A 19345-nucleotide genomic window follows, 5' to 3' on the forward strand; every position below is an offset into this window, starting at 1 on the left:
ATGTTCGACTGTTATTAAAGGTCGACTTGCAAGTACAGCATTGGTAACAAGGGGCTTTTGTAATTATGGACATGTTTGAGGTAGGTAAAAAAAAACTTTGTTATATAAGTAAGAATAGAATTAATTACTTTCTGAATGTATAGCTTTATACTTAATTATATAAAGACAGTGATGTTATATGCATTCTGAATATATGCTCGGGATCTTAAAGAAGTATCTGTATGTCATCAGTGAAGTTACTAGATCAATGTTTCTTCAGGAGTAATCAATAGATTTGTACAAATAATTTGAAACTAATAATTTGAAGCTAAAAAATTGAAGCTAAAGATTTGAAACTAATAATAGTTTCTGGTAAAAAAATTTCTCTTTCTTTCTTTTTCTATAACAAACACGTAACTGATTTTTTTTTACAATTAGAAACAATACAGACAATACAGTGATTCAGTTGCTTCAAGGAATACAAGCTGCACTTATTTCCCTAAAGAGTGGTCAAGAAGCATTGCTAGGCCATCAAGAAGCATTAGAAAAAAAACAAGATGCGATGCAACTTCAAATGACAAGTTTTTACAATGAATTTAAAGATCGGGAATTTCCAGATAGAACTATTATAACCTCTACCAGTGTAAGCAAATACTATAACAACTAAAGTCCTTTCAATTAATGTCAAACATAAGAGACTCTTACTGGCATCATTCCAAGACCTGTATCAAAAATCAACGATATAACTTTAAAGCATATATACAAGATGATAACAGACAATCTTAGAATAGAATTGACCGAGGAAACCAAGAGAATTGTTAACACATGTACCAAGATCATATGTGATCAACTGGCAGCTCTTCCATCTGTTCAGCATCTTGGAACAAACCCTGCCTGGTCATTGCTTCCTCAAGAGAATAAAAACAGGCTGTGTATCAATCATTCCATCATACTCAGAGACAATGGAATCGATTTTACCAGATGCCACAGAAACTGGGCATCAATTGCAAGGGTTAGCCAGCTCTGGAGAGGGCGTAAGAAGTGAGAATACTCTGGTAAGTTCATATCTGGTAGGTACAATAAATTGTGTAATTAATGTGAGAATATGTAATAATCTGAAGGAATTTTAGCCAGTACAATTCATGAATAAAATATTATTTCTATTATAACAACCAATAAAAACATTTTTAAATAATAATCTTCTATGAAATAAAACTTTTTTGCTCAATTAAAACCGTGAATGAATCAGAATATATATATGAGAACCAATTGAGAGAATGCTTTTATTTAAATGACCAATACTATCAATGTGCATACTGCAATAAAGCTTATACTATCCAATTAAAAGTAGCAGTATAACAAAAGTATTTTATGAGTAACAATACAAAGATTCTTTTTTTCCATCTATACCAATAAGAAAGCTCTTTTTTATTTTCTTTCTACCAATAGAACAAGAAGAATAATACATAAATTTAAATATCGGGATATGAATAAAACCTAACATCTACCAGTCAATTGAGATCTAATTATATTTCCAAAAATAGGGGTGATCTTTTTGCTGGTTTTATCAAAACTGCCCACCAAAAGACTACCTAAAAGACCACCAAAAGACTACTTTTTTTCTTGTAGTGTATCTCTCCTTCTTTAGGAGGTAGGACTTGTTTTTAGGCAAAATAATAATAAAAAATATTCTCATACAAAAAATAGCTTTGACTAAATATAAGAGTGTTATCTTATATATAATTATATACTTAAAGTTTTATACTATATATAATAAATTAACTGATATATATATAAAACAATAAAAAACTATCTAATGGTGTTCTCCAGTATACAGAGCAAACTCGTTCCAAGTAGAATAGTTTTTCAATTCAAATATAGAAATGTCAACTCAGAAAGTAGTTCATTGTCTAAAAATGTAACACTACGAGAAAAAAGAGCTGTTTTTTGTAATTTTGACTTCATTTTTGGTCTATGATAATTAAAAAATCACTAAGAAAATCAAAATAAAACAAAAAATTCCACCACCACAAAAATTGGAAGCCAAATATGGTAAGATATGGTATCCAAACAATATTATTGGCCTAGAGAATTTTTCTTTCTATAATCGTGAATTGAATACTGGTTTTATCCATTCAATTGGCGCCCATTTCCATCTAATTAGCATCTGTTTCCATCTAATTAGAACCCATTGACATCTGATTGGCTTCCATAGAAATTGAATTTGCATCCATTGCCAACTGAATTTGCTCCCATTGCCATCTGAATTTGCTCCCATTGCCATCTGAATTTGCTCCCATTGCCATCTGAATTTGCTCCCCCCCCTTTTACTATTGGTGGAAGGGTACATGGCACTCAAATTTTTTATTCTTACGCCTTACAATTTTTTTTATATAACCGTAGTATTTTTTTTTTGTAAACGTCGTACTTTTTTTTGTAAACGTCATACTTTTTTTTTGTAAACGTTGTATTTTTTTATATAACCATAGAATTTTTTTTTGCAAACGTCGTATTTTTTTATATAACTGCCATATTTTTTTATATAAGTATCAAACGTCTAATGTAATAGCACTTCAATATATGTAGATCTTTCTACAAAGATACGTCATAGAAAATATCTATAAAGAGAACTAACAGAATATGCAAACTTTTCTCCAGATTACTTTGTTGAAGTTAAATACCTTACTCCAGTTATAAGATAATAAAGCAAGTATCTCATTATAATAATTATGTTAAAATTGAAAATGCAATGATATTATTTGTATTCTTTCTTTATTGCAGAGTAAGTTTCGAATAAAAGATTCATTTTTTGTTACTTGTAGCCTCCTTGTTGTTTTTAATGAAAAAAACAACTGAAGACTTTCTCTACTTCAAAATATAGTCACCAGCAGTTGTTTGTTTCATATTTACTATCTTGCTAGCTTTTTTGATAGTTAATTTCCTTATGAAGTAGAGATAAAGTAGCTTTTTTATATCTTTATTCGTAGGCTTTTGATATTGCCCTCTACTTTTTTTGGGGGTTCCGTCTGTTGTTGACGGGGCAGAACTTTTTGGATCTTCTGGCTTTTCAGGCTCTTCAAGCTCTTCCATGATTTTTTCAAAGGCACTGTTATATTTTTCAAGTTTCTCATGTAACATTGTAGGGTTTTCTGATAATAAAAGATAAAAAATAAAGAAATAGGAAGATATGTTAAAGTGACATATTTTATATAGATACAGTTATACCTAGTATATAGTAGTAATAATGAAATAGTAATTACTTAAGATGCAAGATAAAAATCAGAACAAAAGTTGAAGCAGCAAGAATAGATGTAAAGAAGATTAAGTTATTGTTAAATAGTATTAGTCATTATATTTTCAGCTTTTTATATCAAAAAATAATATTCCAAGGTCCATTAAATAAAGTAGTACAAATTGAACTCAAGGAGATAAAAAATAAATAGGACAATATATTACCCACAGCTATAAATTTATTATAAACTTTTTTTTAAAAGAGACATCATTATTCTCTCTCTTTCCATTTGGTGTTTATATATCAAAACTCTTTATTTCTCTTCTTAAATCCGCAATAAATCTCATTTTCATGCTCACTTCAACAACTAAATATTACTCTGACAATGAAAACACTGCTTAAAGCTCCACACCTCATGGATTTTTTTATTATTTCCAGATCACATTATGTCTCTGTATGTAAATAAAGCTTATACCTCCGAGTTATTGATATTAATCTGTAAATAATCTATAGTATTTTGAACAAAAGCTATAAATCTGAAAAGAAAACATAATGATTCAACCCTCCATCTGCAAAGAAACTACAAGATCAAACATCTACCTGTACGATAGGAATCAGTCTACACATATTCTTAATGCTTTTAAGTGCATTTCACCAACCATACTTTTTCGAAATCCAACAGTAGAATTCACTCTACTGACCACACAAAAACTTGCTGATTTTCATCTCAAATATCCAGTAATCTGATTGACTACCACAACAATTGTATTTCTTATGAATCTGGTTCTACACAAGCATCTGATACCATTACAAAAAAGAATCCAAAAATGCTATATTTATTCAGCACCTGCTCCAACCATTTTACAATGTCAGAATCCTGATCTTCTTAATATCAAACTCAACAACTCTTTGTAGTCTGCACTCAAAACAAGTAAATTTCCAACAATCTGTTAAACAACTGAAAGTGGTCCAAGAATTATGCTTTGCTTACAATACTATCTGATCTCAATTTTGGAAACCCTCATGATACAAAATACCAAAAAAAAACAAATATTACAAACACAAAAACAGTAACAAAAAATAGCACAAGCTCATGACAAAAAAAAGAAATAAAAAAAAAGAAATAAAAAAAGAGAAATAAAAAAAGAAAAATATAATAGCAATTTTAAAAATAATTCTCCAAATAGTATAACTAGAATTTTTATTTATAAATTTTTATAATATACATAACTATTTTTCCACAAATAATTTCTGAAAAACTAAAAGTCTCTATAACTGAAAATAAAATGGTATCTTACTGCAAGAAATTTCTGAAAAACTAAAAAACTGAAAGGCTCAATAACTGAAAAAATGAAAATCTTAATAGAGAGGGTGTTATCTAGTGGAAAATTGAATATTTTATCTATTTTCAATTTAGATGGCGATTTAATTTCCAATGATTGTTATACATTTTTCTTGGTTAACGCGATTTAGTGGAAAATGTATGTGGAAAATTATGAATTTCCTAATTTTCCACTAACATTTTCCATTAATTATTTCCTCAAAATTAAGTCTATTCTTTTACTCTCAAATCAAGGGATAGAGTAGCCAGGGGCGTCTATTGTATATGTAATTAATTTATTTGATCTTTAAAGAACAAGTTTATTTAAAAAAAGAGGTGCATATTTGATATGATTTATCAGTTTTAGTCCTCTCAATAAGTACTTCTTTGTCAGAATTTAATTAAGACTTTTATATATATTATTATATTATTCTTACCACTTCATTGATGGTAATACATGGTATATATCTTGCTAATATAAAAAACATAAAAACATTAATAAAAGTATATTTTAATCTTCCTTTAATTTTACTTTGTCACATATCAACTCTTCTTATACTCTTAACTATATCTCTCTTGAAAACATTTAGCATAAACTCTATACTTATCTAGCTATGAATCGCAATACATCTTCTATTAATTCCGGTGTTATCAAAAAGAAAGATAATAGCATTTGTATGATATATAATTTTGTAAAGAATAAAATCATCAGATTTGAGAGGCTTTCATAAAACTTACTTTAACTACTTGCTAATTATGTGCTAATGAAAGTTTCACCTCAAGGAAAATGGGATAACAAAAGAAAGCTTGTATTGATGCAGGCTTATTATGAGTTCCATCTCTACTCTCAGCTATACAGAAATAGAACACAGGCATAGAACAAAATCATAAGTGCTGTCAATACCATGGGTGATAAAAGCCTGAAGAAATTAAAGAAGTCATGTATCAGAAACAAAAAGAACGAAATGTTCAGAGAGTACCAGGAAGTTATAAGTTTACCTCATAACAAAAGATGGACAAAGTTAGATTCCATGTTGCAAATCACACTTGGAAGGGCTACATAGAAGGCAATGCAAGAAGTAAGTACTTCATATATGTAAAACAGAAAGCAATAAAATAATTATTAACTTAATACTTATATTTAAAGGAAGATAAATTTAAAGAAGAAAAAATTCTGAGGGAAGCATCGGATCTTGCAATGACAATATCGGCCAAAGATAGAGGAGATGAAATGATGCACATAGCATTATATGGTCACTCAGAACCAGAGATACTCAACACAGATGGTTCTTCTTCCAGGCAACAGGCTGTTGCTGAAACCTTGACTGGAAATGAGGAAGATGAGAGAGAGAATGAGAGAGTTGAGAGAGATGATGACAGCAGTGATGTGCTGTTGGAAAACAGTGACAATATTTACTCTGATGCCGTCATCAACAGAAAGATTTTATCTTTTCTGGAGAAGCAAGACCGCTATCTTGAAAAACAAGCCTGGCTGTTGTATCCAACATAATCGTAGATTCAAATAGAGCGCACAGACAATAAGACAAAGACATATTGAATAAGCGACCAGTATCAATTATACATTATTTCTCACACTATCATTAAATAAAGAATATACCGATAACAAGGTCACACACCTTAGTCAACATCACTAATCACTCAAACAAGAGCGTGGGTAATAACTTAACAATATATTATCTATGATATAAGAAAACAGACATCACATGATATACTCATATCATTATCCTAAATACACAAGCAATGTCTATATAAACTCACATAGCAAATAGCAATAGAAGATCATCTCTCTTTTCATCAATAAACAAAGTCTCACCGTACTTCTCGTCTGCACTTTGTTTTTCTTTCTTTTCTAAAAATATAACACTGGCACATGGAAAAGCAAGAGGCTTTTTTTGACAAGTGCTTGCTTCTTCTACAACAGCTTGTAGAAAAAGTTTCTGTTGATGACAAGACATTAAAAATACTGTAATAAAATTTAATATATAAGATTTGTTAGGTTTATAACTATTATTTTTTAATTATATAGCCCTAAGATTGAACTAAGTTAGGCAAATTGTCTAAAATAGTATTCACATTATTGATTATGTCTCTTGATTGTCGTTCATGCATAAGTCCAGTGATGTACTCCTCAATTGTTGGTGGTGGCAGCCCAAAAATTGCCGTGGTTGCTGAACCATTTATACATGTATGCATATTCTTGAAAAGAGTTGATAAAATGTATATCATTGCTGGCTTTGTACCTCTTTCAATTGAGAAAGAGTAATGATATTTGCAGTATTTAAAGTACTGTGATACCTTCCCAAAATCTATCATGACCTGCACTTTTGTTCATGACATCTTTCTGTTAACTTCTTTCAAAGAAGCTATATATAACATAGTAGTAGGAAGTTGTAAATCAAAAGTATAAAAGCATTATATCAAATAACTCACAATGCTCTTTTATCTCATATACTGTAAATGGTCTATAAACATATGGTGATTTTCGATATGCTTGGTTACCATAAATTATATAGTGTAAACCACTATTCCTTTCTGGAGTTAAAGTACTCAGATGCAAAATGAGATGATCCAATGTCCTGGACTTATCAAACATTCTTATATTGTGAGTGGACCAAGTGAAAGGACCGAGAAGGCTACTGGTGATATCATCAGGTATCACAATTGCCTGATACTTAAGACAATAGATGTGCTGTTCAAATCATAAGACAAATACAAAAACATACAAATATTTTACTACACAGATGCATACTTTAATTAAATATCAAAAAGTAACACTTTCCATCCATTATATATAATCTTTTGATCTGCTTTCTCTTGTGGCTGACAATTTTTTGCATTGTTCCATCCACAAAACCGACTATATGCTTGTAGACCCAAGCTAAGAAAAAATAGACATTTATGGATTAGGTTTATATTAGATATTTTAAAAAAAAATAACAGAAAATATCTTATAAGAGTATTGAAGTGTGTATATTTACATTTCTTATAAATTGCTTCAGCAATTTTTTTGCAATTCTCTGCAGAAAACTGTTGAGTGTCAAAATCAAATCCATATTTAAACTTATCCAAAAGTATCACTGAGAAGCCATTGATGATACAAGCAATGTTGCCTTTTGACATTCCCCAAACTGTCTTCATGGAAAATAAGCGACGTAGAAAGGCATACCAGTACAATAAAAGAGCAAAAGCAAACTCACGTGTCACACAGATACTGTAGGTTCAAGTACTAAAATAAGTGTGATATGTCGGGATTGGAAGTTGTCTTTGAAGTGGCTGGAAGATGTCACAAGAGTAGTTTTTCAGAAGAATAAAGATAATGTTTTATTTTGATGAAGCAATTTGTATTTATACTATCTTAAAGGGATTTTGCTAGAAGTTACCAGGTATTGGAAACTTTCAGCAAAGTGTAGTATTTCTGAGAAGGATTGAATTGGATTAGCCAGATTAGAATTCAGATTCTAGGAACGACATGCTCATGACATCTGGGGAGTTAAGAAGAGGAAATGTCTTCATTTCTAAATGAGTATTTCTTCAACCATTCCGAGTGGATATTTGTGTGCTTCTTATTGGAGACAGGATCTAAAAGATCAAAACGATCAGCACCAATAGATCTGACCACTAGAAAAGGGCCATGCAATGAAGGAGACAGTTTTGCTGAGCGGCCGGCAGCGGCATTTGATAGTATGGGAAACTTAATGAGAACTTGATTGCCAATGACGAAGTTAGGTGCTGTACAATGTTGATTATAGGTGATGGCATTTCCTGCTTGTGAACGAAGATTTTCTAGCTGAATGAGGCTGTGCGCGTGAGAAAGCATTTCCTTGATGGAAGAGTGATAGCCAACAAGAGAGACAGGTTTGACACCAAGGTCGTGTTGTGCTAGGACATGGGCTTCACGACCAAAGACAGCTGAGAAAAGAGAGAGCTTCGTTGAATCGTGAGGACTAGAGTTGTAGGCTAGTTGGAATTCATTCAAGTGTTCATCCCATGTAGTAATGTTTGTCTGTGGGTCCATGAAAGCAACGATCATATTTCGGAGGGTAGCCATGAATCATTCAACCAGCCCATTTGCTTGGGGGTGATAAGCTGGAGCAAACTTCTGCTGAATTCCCAGTTGGACGGCCATGTCTTTGATGAGTGTACTAGAGTATGGTTGACCATTATCACTGATAGTAGAGCGCATGATACCATGGGTGGCAAAAACCTTGTTGAGGCAGGCAGTGACCCATTTACCAGAATTCTCAGGTACAGCATTGAGGATCACAAATCGAGAGAAAAAGTCTTGAATATCCATGATATACCTGTTGCCTGATAGTGAGGTTGGAAGAGGTCCATACGTATCAATTGCAACTGAGTCAAAGGGATGTACTGCTGGATTTGAGTGTTGGAGGTTGGTATGACCAAGGGTTGTATTAGTTTCTTTAATTTGCTGGCACGTATCACAGTGAGCAACCCTGTCTTTCACCCACTTGTGTAGACCGGGAGCATAGAAAAGTCGAGTGAACCTTTGGAGAGTGCGACCAACACCAAGATGTCCTGAAGTAGAATTAGCATGGAGGAGGTGGAATATTTCCTCCCATATCGACTGTGGTAGGACTGGTCGGGGGCCAAAGAAAAAGACACTGGACGAGACGGTATAGCCTGCGGGAAGTGAGGAAGCATGATGAAGTTCTTGACAGTATGGATTGGTGGCTTGGGAACAAGCAATATCAGGAGCAGTAATTGCGCAAATGAGAGACCTAGAGGAATCACGTGTGATGGGGTGTCAACTAAGCGCATTGGGACTGGCATTCTGATGACCCGGGTGGTAAACGATGTTGAAATCCAACTGTTGTAAAGAGAGAGCCCACTGAGCAAGACGATCGCAAAGATCAGAGGACTTGGAGTTACGCAGGAACTGAAGAGCATGATGATCAGTGATGACAGTAAACTTGGTACCAGTTAAGTAGTGTGCGAATTTCTTGATTCCCCAGACAATAGCAAGTGCCTCAACCTTGGAAACACCATAGTTACATTCTGTGGGAGAGAGAGAACGAGACGCATATGCAACAGCATACACACGATTGTTGCGAGGGTCCCATTGTCCTAGAATAACACCAATACCAGCCATGCAAGCACCATCCGTATGTAGTTCGAAGGGCCGAGAGAAATCAGGGAAGTGTAGGACTGGAGCAGACATCAAAGCAGTTTTGAGGGTTTCGTAAGATCTCTGATGGGCCGACGTCCAGGACCAGTCAGCGTCCTTTTTAAGCAAATCATTCAACGGAGCAGCTATTGCAGAGAAATTGCTGATAAAACAATAGTAGTAGCCAGCAAGGCCAAGGAACGAGCAAACGTTGTCAGCAGACAGAGGAACTGGAAATTTGGAAATGGCAAGGATTTTCTCAGGATCCATGTGTAAACCATCGGGTGAAAGAACATAACCAAGGAAAGAAATGCGATCACTTCCAAAGGAGCATTTCTTAAGTTTGACTTTGAGGGAAGCGGTACGCAGGTAATCGAAGATTTCTTGAAGATCTTTAAGATGTTGGTCAAACAAAGGGCTGAAACAGATAATGCCGTCCAAATATACCAGGCAAGTTTGCCACTTGAGGCCAGCCAATACAGAGTCCATGAGACGTTGCATAGTAGCAGGGGCAGAACAGAGACTGAAGGGCATGTGGACGAATTCAAACAATTCTTGTCAACAGACAAAAGCAGATTTGGGTTTACTTTCGTCATCAAGTTCAATCTGCCAGTAGGAAGATGTAAGATCCATAGTTGAAAAGTAACGGGCTGAACCAAGACTATGTAGGGCAGCATCAATGTGTATGAGTAGATAAACATCTTTAGTGGTTATGCCATTGAGTTGCTGGTAATTGACACAGAACCGAACGGAGCCATCAGGCTTAGGGACTAGCACCACCGGAGAGGACCAAGGAGAGCGACTAGAATGAATAACACCTTGCTGTAGCATTTCATCAATGAGACCATTAATCGTATTATTTTCTACTGAGGAAGCCCGATGGGAAGGAGACGAAACAAGGCGTTCATCCTTTGTGTCAATATGGTGCTGCACCAAGTGCGTAGTGGAGTTGGGTTTGTTGTTGATGCAATTGGAGAATTCAGAGAGCAGGTTACTGATAGAACTAGCTTGTTTAGCATCAAGGCAGAAACCTAGCACTGTACTGAAATCCAAAGAAGCAGAGGGAGCAGATGAGACTGTAGATGCTTCCAAAGAAGCGATTTGGGCAGTGGATGATGACTGAACCAAACTAGTCAGAGAAATAATAGGTGTAGACAAAGGTAAGTAGTGTGTAAAAGCAATGACATCATTTTTATTGAGGTTGTGTGAGTTCATGTCTAAGTTAGCTATTTTAATTGAAGCGAGACCCAATTCATCAAAGCAAACCACCCCAGCAGCAATGGAGGCAAGTGTTTTGGCAACCACGTTTGAGGGAGTAGAGACCATGCAGATCGAATTGACAGGACCAGTTATTTCTGTATAACAGTGACTATGACTGGGAAGCATCAGGCTATTCTTGAGTCGGCATGGGGTAGCTGGTTCGATCATAGAAGCCATACTTGTGTTGGACGTTTTATCAGGAGATCGGGTACCAGGAGAGAACTTAACCTCGCTGGTGCAGGCGTCAATTACAGCTCGGTTTTCCTGAAGAGCACTGTAACCAAAGATAACAGGATGAGAGAGAGAGTCAACAATATGACAACGCACAGCCAGGACAAGACTACCAAAACAAATGTTAATCATAATGGATCCCCGGGTTGAGACTGATGTATTGGCAGCAGTGGAAAACACAAGGGTCTTGAGATCATCAGCCTGGAGTCCCAGTTTCTTGGCTAGGTCCGTGTGAATAGCCGAGATGTTTGCCCCTGTGTCGATCAGACAAGTGGTAGTAACGCCATTAATGGTACAGCTAAGTTAAGGACTCGAGATTCTCAACAAGGAAGACTTGTTCGAGAGAGAGGGGGCCGGACTGGCTGAGGTTGACATGTTGCTAATGTTTGCCTTGAAGGATTCATATAAAGCATCTTGAACCATGGGAACCGCACAGTAGTTGACTTCTGGACGAGGTGCAGCTGTAGAATCAGTAGGGACAGCAGGCAGCGGGGACTCAAAGGAGGACCAGTTATTGGACAGAAGAGCCAGGGTAACCGAATCGTCACGAGGAGTGATATCTTGAATAGTATTAACCTGGTTTGATCTACTAGGTCTCTTCTGGCAATGCTTGGATAGGTGGCCTTCTTTGTTGCAATGGCCACAGAGAGGTACACCAGGTCGCACCCATTGGTTGAACTTGCTTCTTGAGGAATTGTTGCGGGACGTGTTTCTATCGAAGGAAGTAGGCTTATGCAGGAAAGCGTCGATTTCCATAGGGGCAGGACTGGAGCCACTAGCTGTGAAGGCGCCCTGATGAGAGAAGGCGTTGGCCGGAATGTTGGAATATAAGTAAGCTTCTGCGAGGCAAGGGTCAGCGTTCAGAATTTCGTCCATGGTGATAGCCTTGTCCGCCACGTCCCTCCAGGTAGAGGAAGTAGTAATTTGGGCAATGATTTTATCCATGAGATGAGGGTTCATGACACTGAGGTATATCAAATGTAAAACCTTTGCTGGAATTGTAGTCCCTTCAGGGAGATCCTGAACGATTGACTGGAAGACAGCTTTGAACTGTCTCGATGGTAGGTTCCCTTGGTGAAGCGATTTGAGTCGTTTATGACAGGTCAGTTTCTGTTGAGCAAGAGGGATGTCAAAAGTGTCAATAAGTGGACGTTTCGTCTTATCCCAGGTGTTGAGATCTGAATTTGACAGGACCCACTGTGCCATATTTACGGGTAAGTATGAAGGTAGCTGATCCACCTTCATTTGGGTATCCAAACTAAGTCGATTGGCTTTGGCTTCAAATAACTGCACCCAGAGTTCAATATTTTGGGACGGATCATAATTATATATCAGGCGCATTGACTGTAGGGCAGAGTAGCGGTTTTGAACGACAATATTGTTCAAGGCTTCAATTATCTTAACATTGATTTTGGAAGACTTGGACATAGTAGGCAATTATTAACAAAATAATTAACAGGAGTAAGAGATCGCAGGAAGTAGTAGCACAGGAATTGCAGGAATTAGTTGCACAGGAATTGCAGGAAGTAGTTGCACAGGAATTGCAGGAAGTAGTTGCACAGGAATTGCAGGAAGTAGTTGCACAGGAATTGCAGGAAGTAATGGTTTTGGGATCTTTCAGGGGGTTTTTAAGCAAAGCTTCTCCACCACAAAATAAGTGTTATATGTTGGGATTGGAAGTTGCCTTTGAAGCGGCTGGAAGATATCACAAGAGTAGTTTTTCCAAAGAATAAAGACAATGTTTTATTTTGATGAAGCAATTTGTATTTATACTATCTTAAAGGGATTTTGCTAGAAGTTACCAGATATTGGAAACTTCCAGCAAAGTGTAGTATTTCTGAGAAGGATTGAATTGGATTGGCCAGATTAGGATTCAGATTCTAGAAACGGCATGCTCATGACAGTACACTTAAAGCTTAGCACGGAAGTGAGTTCCATTAAAGCACACATTTGCTTTATCTAATTTAAATATGTAAATACATAAATAAAAAAAACAGTTTCTTGAGACTTGGCTTATAGAAAATCACAGCTTCTAAAAGGTAAGCTACCTCTGGAAGAGTAAAACGAAGCTCAATCTTGCATTTTGCATCTGACCATATCTCGAGATCAAGACGTTTGTAAACAGTTCTCTTTTTTCTTTTAGTAATGGGTTTTCTTTTTCTGTGGCAAAAAAGATAGCAAATAGCTGCAGTATTGTTAATATTCATTTTTAAAGAAGTGTTTTTTATTAGTAAAATTAATTATAGAAAAAGAAAGAGAGAGAAATATTTTTTTGCATTGTTAGAGATCTGTTTATCATTATCTGCTTGAATTTATACATTTCCATAACTTCTGTTGGGATATTTTTTTTTACTAGGTTTGTCCAATCTTCATTTTTAGCAGTCACATTTTTTCCATTAGATAACACCTTCTCTAATAACTGAAAATAAAATAGTATCTAACTACAGAAATTTCTGAAAAACTGAAAATCTCAATAACTGAATTTCAAGCTTTTTCTTGACTCTATACAAAAAAAAACTTTTTTTTTTTATTTCTATTTTTTTATTTATTTATTTTTTTGGTTGGGCAAACCCATGAGAAGAAATCTAACCCCTTCCTTTGAGATAGAGGACAGGACACTAGAAAGGCTCTGGTAGCACTGTAAATTGGCTAATAAAATAAATGTTCTTAAAGTGTGAAGAAGCTTAATATGTAAACATTCATTATTTTTCAACACATTCTTTATCCAAATATATTAAAACAACAGGGCAAAGATATACCTTAGTAAAAACGTTTAAGATATTAAAATATTTTTTTAGTATATATACCCCAGTGTTTTAACAAAAGTTTCTCAGTTATCTTTCTTCTTCGATTTTAACATCCTTTTTATTTTCAAAAAAAAATATCTACTTCCAACAACTCTCTCAAATTTGTTATGGACAAGCACTGTTAAATGATCAGTCACAGCAGTTCTGCAGACCAAACCTAGTTTTCCGGAATTGCTTTCAACCCTTATGCGATTTCAACCAAAAGATTGTCAACAAAATGCATGGAGAAGTTGTACTCTGATCTGTGATAGATGTCTTTGTCAACTATGCCAATATGGAATGGACCTGTATCTCGGCTGGAAACGCAGCAGTCACAAACCTCCTAAGTCTCAGAAGTTTTTTGTCAACTGAAGTCAACAAGGCCACCACCAAGACCATTGTTGGACAGAAGCCAAAGACGAATCTGCCGGAGAAGGTCAACCCTGATTCTGTTCCCACTGCAGAAAGCATAGGTCAATATTCGTACCAAAAGTACAACCAAAACCAGGTGAACAAGCTCTTCTCCTTGGTTTTCTCAGAAAACCAGACTGCTGCTGCCACTGCCAGGGAAACGGGGATCAATGTCTGGACTGCCCAGAACTATGTCAGGCTGGCCAGAGAGAAGATCCAGGCCGATTTTGATGCTGCCACAGTGGAGACTGATGAGTCCAATGGGCTGGAGACGATGGAGGTTGAGGAGGTTTCTGTGCCTAAAGAACGAAAACATGGCAACCAAAAGTTGTTCCAGGCGCACTCTGCTTTTTTTTGAAGTTTTTCGAAAATAAACCAGATGCTACCTTGGAACAAGCAAGGATAATTGTCATGAAAGAGTTCTCTGGGCTGCAGATTACCAAATCAGCAATCCAGAAGCACTTGGTGAAGAAGTGTGCCCTGACAATAAAGAAGTTGGAGAAGCTGCCCGAGAAGAGAGACGACATCAGCACAATTGAGATAAGACAAGACCGCATTTTAAAGTAGCAACAACTTGCAGATTTCAACTATCTGTCGAACTGTGTGTTCATCGATGAAGCAGGCTTCAACATGCACATCAAGAGAACTTTTGGCTGTTCTGTCAGTGGCACCCTGACCAAGACAACTGTCCCAATGCAGAGAGGTATGTCCATCAACATCCTTGGTGCAATGTGCAAGAGAGGGATTGTCAGCCTCTTGTTGAAGAAACTCACTGCAGTCGCAGCAAAGAAGAAGAGAAAGCTGAACATCTATACCAATGCTGGTGAATGGCCGAATTGGTACCAGGACCCAGCACTACCTCAACTTTCTTAGTCATACAATAGATGTTCTAGACATTCAGAGTATACAAGGATGTTATCTCATCATGGATAACACTCCTATCTATAAGACCAATGAGGTGAAAGACTTTATTTCTTTCTGTGGGTACAAGTGTGCATATTTTCCTGTGTATTCACCTTTTCTGAATCCAATTGAGGAAATGTGATCCAAGATCAAGTTTGGTGTCTGCAGAGAAGAGATTACAGAGTCAGACGGGCTCATCTTAAGGATTACAGAATCAGCTAAGACTGTCACCTTTTCCGGCTGTTTGGGTTGGATTAATCATGTTATTTCATTTTTTTCTTGCTGTTTGAACAGAGAGCAAAAGCTTTAAGTATGTCTTTTATGTCTTTATTTAAGCTCTTTATACTCTATGTCTTTTTTTATTTTATTTTTATTTTTTATTACTTTATGTCCCTCTTTTTCTTATTTTTTATCATTTTATGTCCCTCTTCTTTTATTTGTGTTGTGAATGAGTATTGATTACTGCTGAATCTGAGAGTAAGACTGAAGAATAAAATAATATCCTCAGCTATTCCAGTCAAATGGATCTCCCTTTATGATATTATCTAATACACAGATCATCATACACATAATTGATTATTTATTATTATCATCATGACATGGGATATACAAATACATATACATTATATATATGGCATCATTATATTTCATCTACATATTTCTTTTATTATACAAATACTTAATTGAGAGACTACAACTACAACTATTTAATATTATGAAACATTACCCGAGTATCTGGGTTGGAATACTAAAATATTACCAATAGTATAAATGCTCTTCTTTACCAAAACTCTTGGACTGATCTGACTGGAGAAGTATCATATCAATTGGTCTTTCCAGATCTTTTCAGAAGAACAATACTCCTGGAAGATGACTCATCGTAATAAAAATTACTTAAGCACACACTGAATTATAAATTAGACAAATATATGAATATCAGTAGATAGTTCCATGTAGAAAAACAATCGAATTTTATCATTCTTTACTTTTCTTTTGAAATAAACAACCTACACAAGTTCTCACAAATTCTTTCGTCTATATTATATTTTGCTTTATTTTCTCCCCACAACAATTTGTTTTACTGTTTTATGCTTTTCTTTTTTTATTACTTTGTATTTCATTATATCTTACTTCTTATTATGTGTTCTATTTCTCTATCAACTAATTATGCCCAATAAAAATATCCATGTTTTATGCCAAAAAAAATACAATGTTTACAAAAAAAATAATACAATTATATAAAAAAAATACTACGTTTACAAAAAAAAATATTATGGTTATATAAAAAATACGACGTTTACAAAAAAAATACTACAGTTATATAAAAAAAAATTGTAAGGCATAAGGATAAAAAATTTGAGTGTCATGTACTCTTCCACCAATAGTAAAAGGGGGGGAGCAAATTCAGTTGGCAATGAATGCAAATTCAATTTTTATGGAAGCCAATAAGATATCAATGGGTTTTAATTAGATGGAAATGGGTATTAATTAAATGGATAAAACCAGTACTAAGAATTGAATTCCATAATAAGGTAAAGTTATTTAAATTAGGAAACAATAGTATAAAAATATAAAATAAATAAGAGAAACTACTTCTAGAAGGGAAAAATAGAAAGAATTTTAGAAAGAAAAGAATATCTAGAACTAGCAAAAGGAAATGAATAATGCTAATGTAAAATAAACTAATATAATTTTTAAAATAATTTTAAAATAAAAAATAAAGGGAAAATTTAACAAAACAAAAATTGTAAAATTTGAAGGGAAAAAAATAATAGAAAAATAATAGAAAATAGTTAATCTTTCATAAAGACTTGATAAAAAAACAGTAAATGGAAGAAAAATTTACAAGAGAGATCAGAGAAAGTAGACAGCATTATTAGAGAAAATTTTTGTATCAGAAAAACTTGACAATTGTTTATTGATTGATTTTGAAGAGTTATTTTTTTTACTTCTTGGATACAATTTATGGCAAAAATAGATTGCACTAATGTCTAGGAGATAATGGTGATAAAAAAGGTAAATAAAGTAATTGTAATCAATATTTGTCATGAAAGAAAAATAAATGAAATTATAATATAAAACTATAGAGAATGGAAAAGATTGGAAAGAAATATATTATAAAGAAATAGAAAAACTACAGTTAACAATTTTGGTAAAGTAGTGTTGAGAGAAAAACGTCACATTTAGTGCATAAGAAAAGTAAAAAAAAAATAAAAGGAGAGAGAAACTAATTTTGAAAAAAAATAAAGGAAAGGAAAATTTGTTTTCAGAAAATTGGGAGAGGAATAAAAATAAAAACAACAAAAAATCAAAATTTTAGAATAAGAAATAAAAAGAATATAAATAAAATTAAAATAAAAAATTATAATTGGGAGTTTGAGACTTTGTGACTGATTAAAAAGATTGAAATCGATTGAAAAAGGGATTGTTACTGTGGTCGATAAAACCAACAACATAACACAGCAAAAGAGAGATGTCCACTTAGTTCAGATTAAAGATTATTTTTTATTATATAACTTAATGCTGATAATCTATGAATTATATAGCTGTCATCAGAACTTATATGAGAAGTCTTATTATAAGAGAGGAAGGAAAGAAGAAGGAAATTATTTCTAGCTATTGCTAATTTTTTAACAAAGACTTATAAAGAAGAGAACGTGTTTCATTAAGCTTATGACAGGCATTATAAATTGCACCAGAAATGAGTTGTTATGTATGAGATAAAAATAAGATATAAAATAAAACAAGTGCAAACAAGAGTATGGTGAGACTTTGTTTTATTAGAAGAAGTGAAAGAATCAGAAAGGAGATCATTCTATATTGCTATTTGTATTGTGCATTTATATAGACATTGTATTTAGCTTGGAAATGATATCATGATATCATATAATGTCTGTTTCTCTACTATTATCTTCTATGATTTAGTTCTTATGTTTTTAGTATTATTGACTAGAGTCTTAGCATTTGTCTTAGTATGTTCTTTACGTAATTTCCTTGTATAAGGGAAGGTATATATTTTAGTATTGTTACTAGTTGTTGGTAACTCAATATATGTATGTATTGAGTGTCTGCACTTTTAATTTAAATCTACAATTATGTTGAATATAACATAGGTATCAGAACCAGACCATACCAAACCAGAACAGCATCAATACTCAATTGGACAGGGAACAGAATATCCAATGGCTTGCGGAGACAGAAAGGACAGTATGACGACGGCTGCACTCAGGCATTAGCACCTATGACGTGACACCATGATAGCAAGGGCAAAGAAGGGAACCAGATATACAGATCCAGATAAATGGTGGCCTCCAGAGGTTGAACCCGCGTTTATATTATAGGACTGTTATACAATTTTACTCTACTGACAAGCAACTATGCCCGCTTAGCTCAGTTGGTTAGAGCGTGGTGCTAATAACGCCAAGGCCACAGGTTCGACCCCTGTAGTGGGCACTGTATTTCTTTTTTGTTAAATTTGGCGTTCCTGATGTCGGACATTATTTTGATGAATCCATAAAATCTGAAGATGGTTAATCGCAGTATAATGACTCTTCTTTTATTTATATATAATATAATAGCTACTGCAGATAATGCGCAGTATTAGTCTAAAAAACTGTATAAGATAATTCAATTCATATCAATAAAAAGTATATTTTATCCTCTCTTTGATTTTATGTATACTCCTTGATCCCCAGTGAGTTTGATCTTTTGACTTTGTTATAGTAAAAGGAAGACCAACCCAGATTGGGAACGATACTATTGTGTAATGCCCAAATTCTTGTCAGCCAATCAAGATGACGATTACACAGAATTCTCTTTTGAGAATGATAACCGAAGTGATTTCCTTTTGCTCACAAAAGAATTAGAAAGCACATAGCTTAACAAAAGTAGAATAGAAACTGAAACAGACATTTATAATGGCTGAGTAGATTTCATTATGGCGGGATGAATGGCAGTTGGACCAAAAGTAGGCACATAACTGCCATTTTTTTGGTCAAAACCCAATAAAATCTCTGCCATTTGTTGTAAGATGGTAATGTCATTCGTAGCAATTCAAAAAAGTAACATGAAAACAC

The 19345-nt window shown here is 34.3% G+C and overlaps 6 protein-coding genes and 1 non-coding gene across 7 annotated transcripts; 4 read left to right on the forward strand and 3 right to left on the reverse strand.

Annotated features, from left to right (window-relative positions):
- Positions 1 to 65: 65 nt before the first annotated feature.
- On the forward strand, positions 66 to 1129 carry PHYBLDRAFT_167145 (hypothetical protein; the record flags this gene model as incomplete). Its single annotated transcript, XM_018435570.1, has 4 exons — positions 66 to 84; positions 429 to 622; positions 677 to 1013; positions 1101 to 1129. The coding sequence occupies 4 exons, from the start codon at positions 66 to 68 to the stop codon at positions 1127 to 1129; spliced, it is 579 nt and encodes a 192-aa protein (XP_018292840.1).
- A 1027-nt stretch (positions 1130 to 2156) lies between these two features.
- On the reverse strand, positions 2157 to 3117 carry PHYBLDRAFT_144159 (hypothetical protein; the record flags this gene model as incomplete). The annotated part of the gene is made up of 2 exons (XM_018431149.1): positions 2157 to 2272; positions 2988 to 3117. 2 exons carry the CDS (start codon positions 3115 to 3117, stop codon positions 2157 to 2159), a joined length of 246 nt encoding a protein of 81 aa, XP_018292841.1.
- Positions 3118 to 5544: 2427 nt separating this feature from the next.
- On the forward strand, positions 5545 to 6042 carry PHYBLDRAFT_167146 (hypothetical protein; the record flags this gene model as incomplete). Its single annotated transcript, XM_018435571.1, has 2 exons — positions 5545 to 5611; positions 5684 to 6042. 2 exons carry the CDS (start codon positions 5545 to 5547, stop codon positions 6040 to 6042), a joined length of 426 nt encoding a protein of 141 aa, XP_018292842.1.
- A 265-nt stretch (positions 6043 to 6307) lies between these two features.
- PHYBLDRAFT_167147 (hypothetical protein) lies at positions 6308 to 7691 on the reverse strand (the record flags this gene model as incomplete). Its single annotated transcript, XM_018435572.1, has 4 exons — positions 6308 to 6516; positions 6984 to 7242; positions 7379 to 7431; positions 7532 to 7691. The coding sequence occupies 4 exons, from the start codon at positions 7689 to 7691 to the stop codon at positions 6308 to 6310; spliced, it is 681 nt and encodes a 226-aa protein (XP_018292843.1).
- A 352-nt stretch (positions 7692 to 8043) lies between these two features.
- On the reverse strand, positions 8044 to 8568 carry PHYBLDRAFT_144162 (hypothetical protein; the record flags this gene model as incomplete). Its single annotated transcript, XM_018431150.1, has 1 exon — positions 8044 to 8568. One exon carries the CDS (start codon positions 8566 to 8568, stop codon positions 8044 to 8046), a length of 525 nt encoding a protein of 174 aa, XP_018292844.1.
- Positions 8569 to 14250: 5682 nt separating this feature from the next.
- PHYBLDRAFT_144164 (hypothetical protein) lies at positions 14251 to 15239 on the forward strand (the record flags this gene model as incomplete). The annotated part of the gene is made up of 3 exons (XM_018431151.1): positions 14251 to 14655; positions 14727 to 14831; positions 14934 to 15239. 3 exons carry the CDS (start codon positions 14251 to 14253, stop codon positions 15237 to 15239), a joined length of 816 nt encoding a protein of 271 aa, XP_018292845.1.
- Positions 15240 to 18648: 3409 nt separating this feature from the next.
- PHYBLDRAFT_t109 lies at positions 18649 to 18722 on the forward strand. The gene has a single exon. It is a non-coding gene; the product is annotated as a tRNA-Ile (tRNA).
- The last annotated feature ends 623 nt before the right edge of the window (positions 18723 to 19345 follow it).

Source organism: Phycomyces blakesleeanus (assembly GCF_001638985.1).
Source record: "Phycomyces blakesleeanus NRRL 1555(-) unplaced genomic scaffold PHYBLscaffold_8, whole genome shotgun sequence".
In the NCBI taxonomy this organism is placed as follows: domain Eukaryota; kingdom Fungi; phylum Mucoromycota; class Mucoromycetes; order Mucorales; family Phycomycetaceae; genus Phycomyces; species Phycomyces blakesleeanus.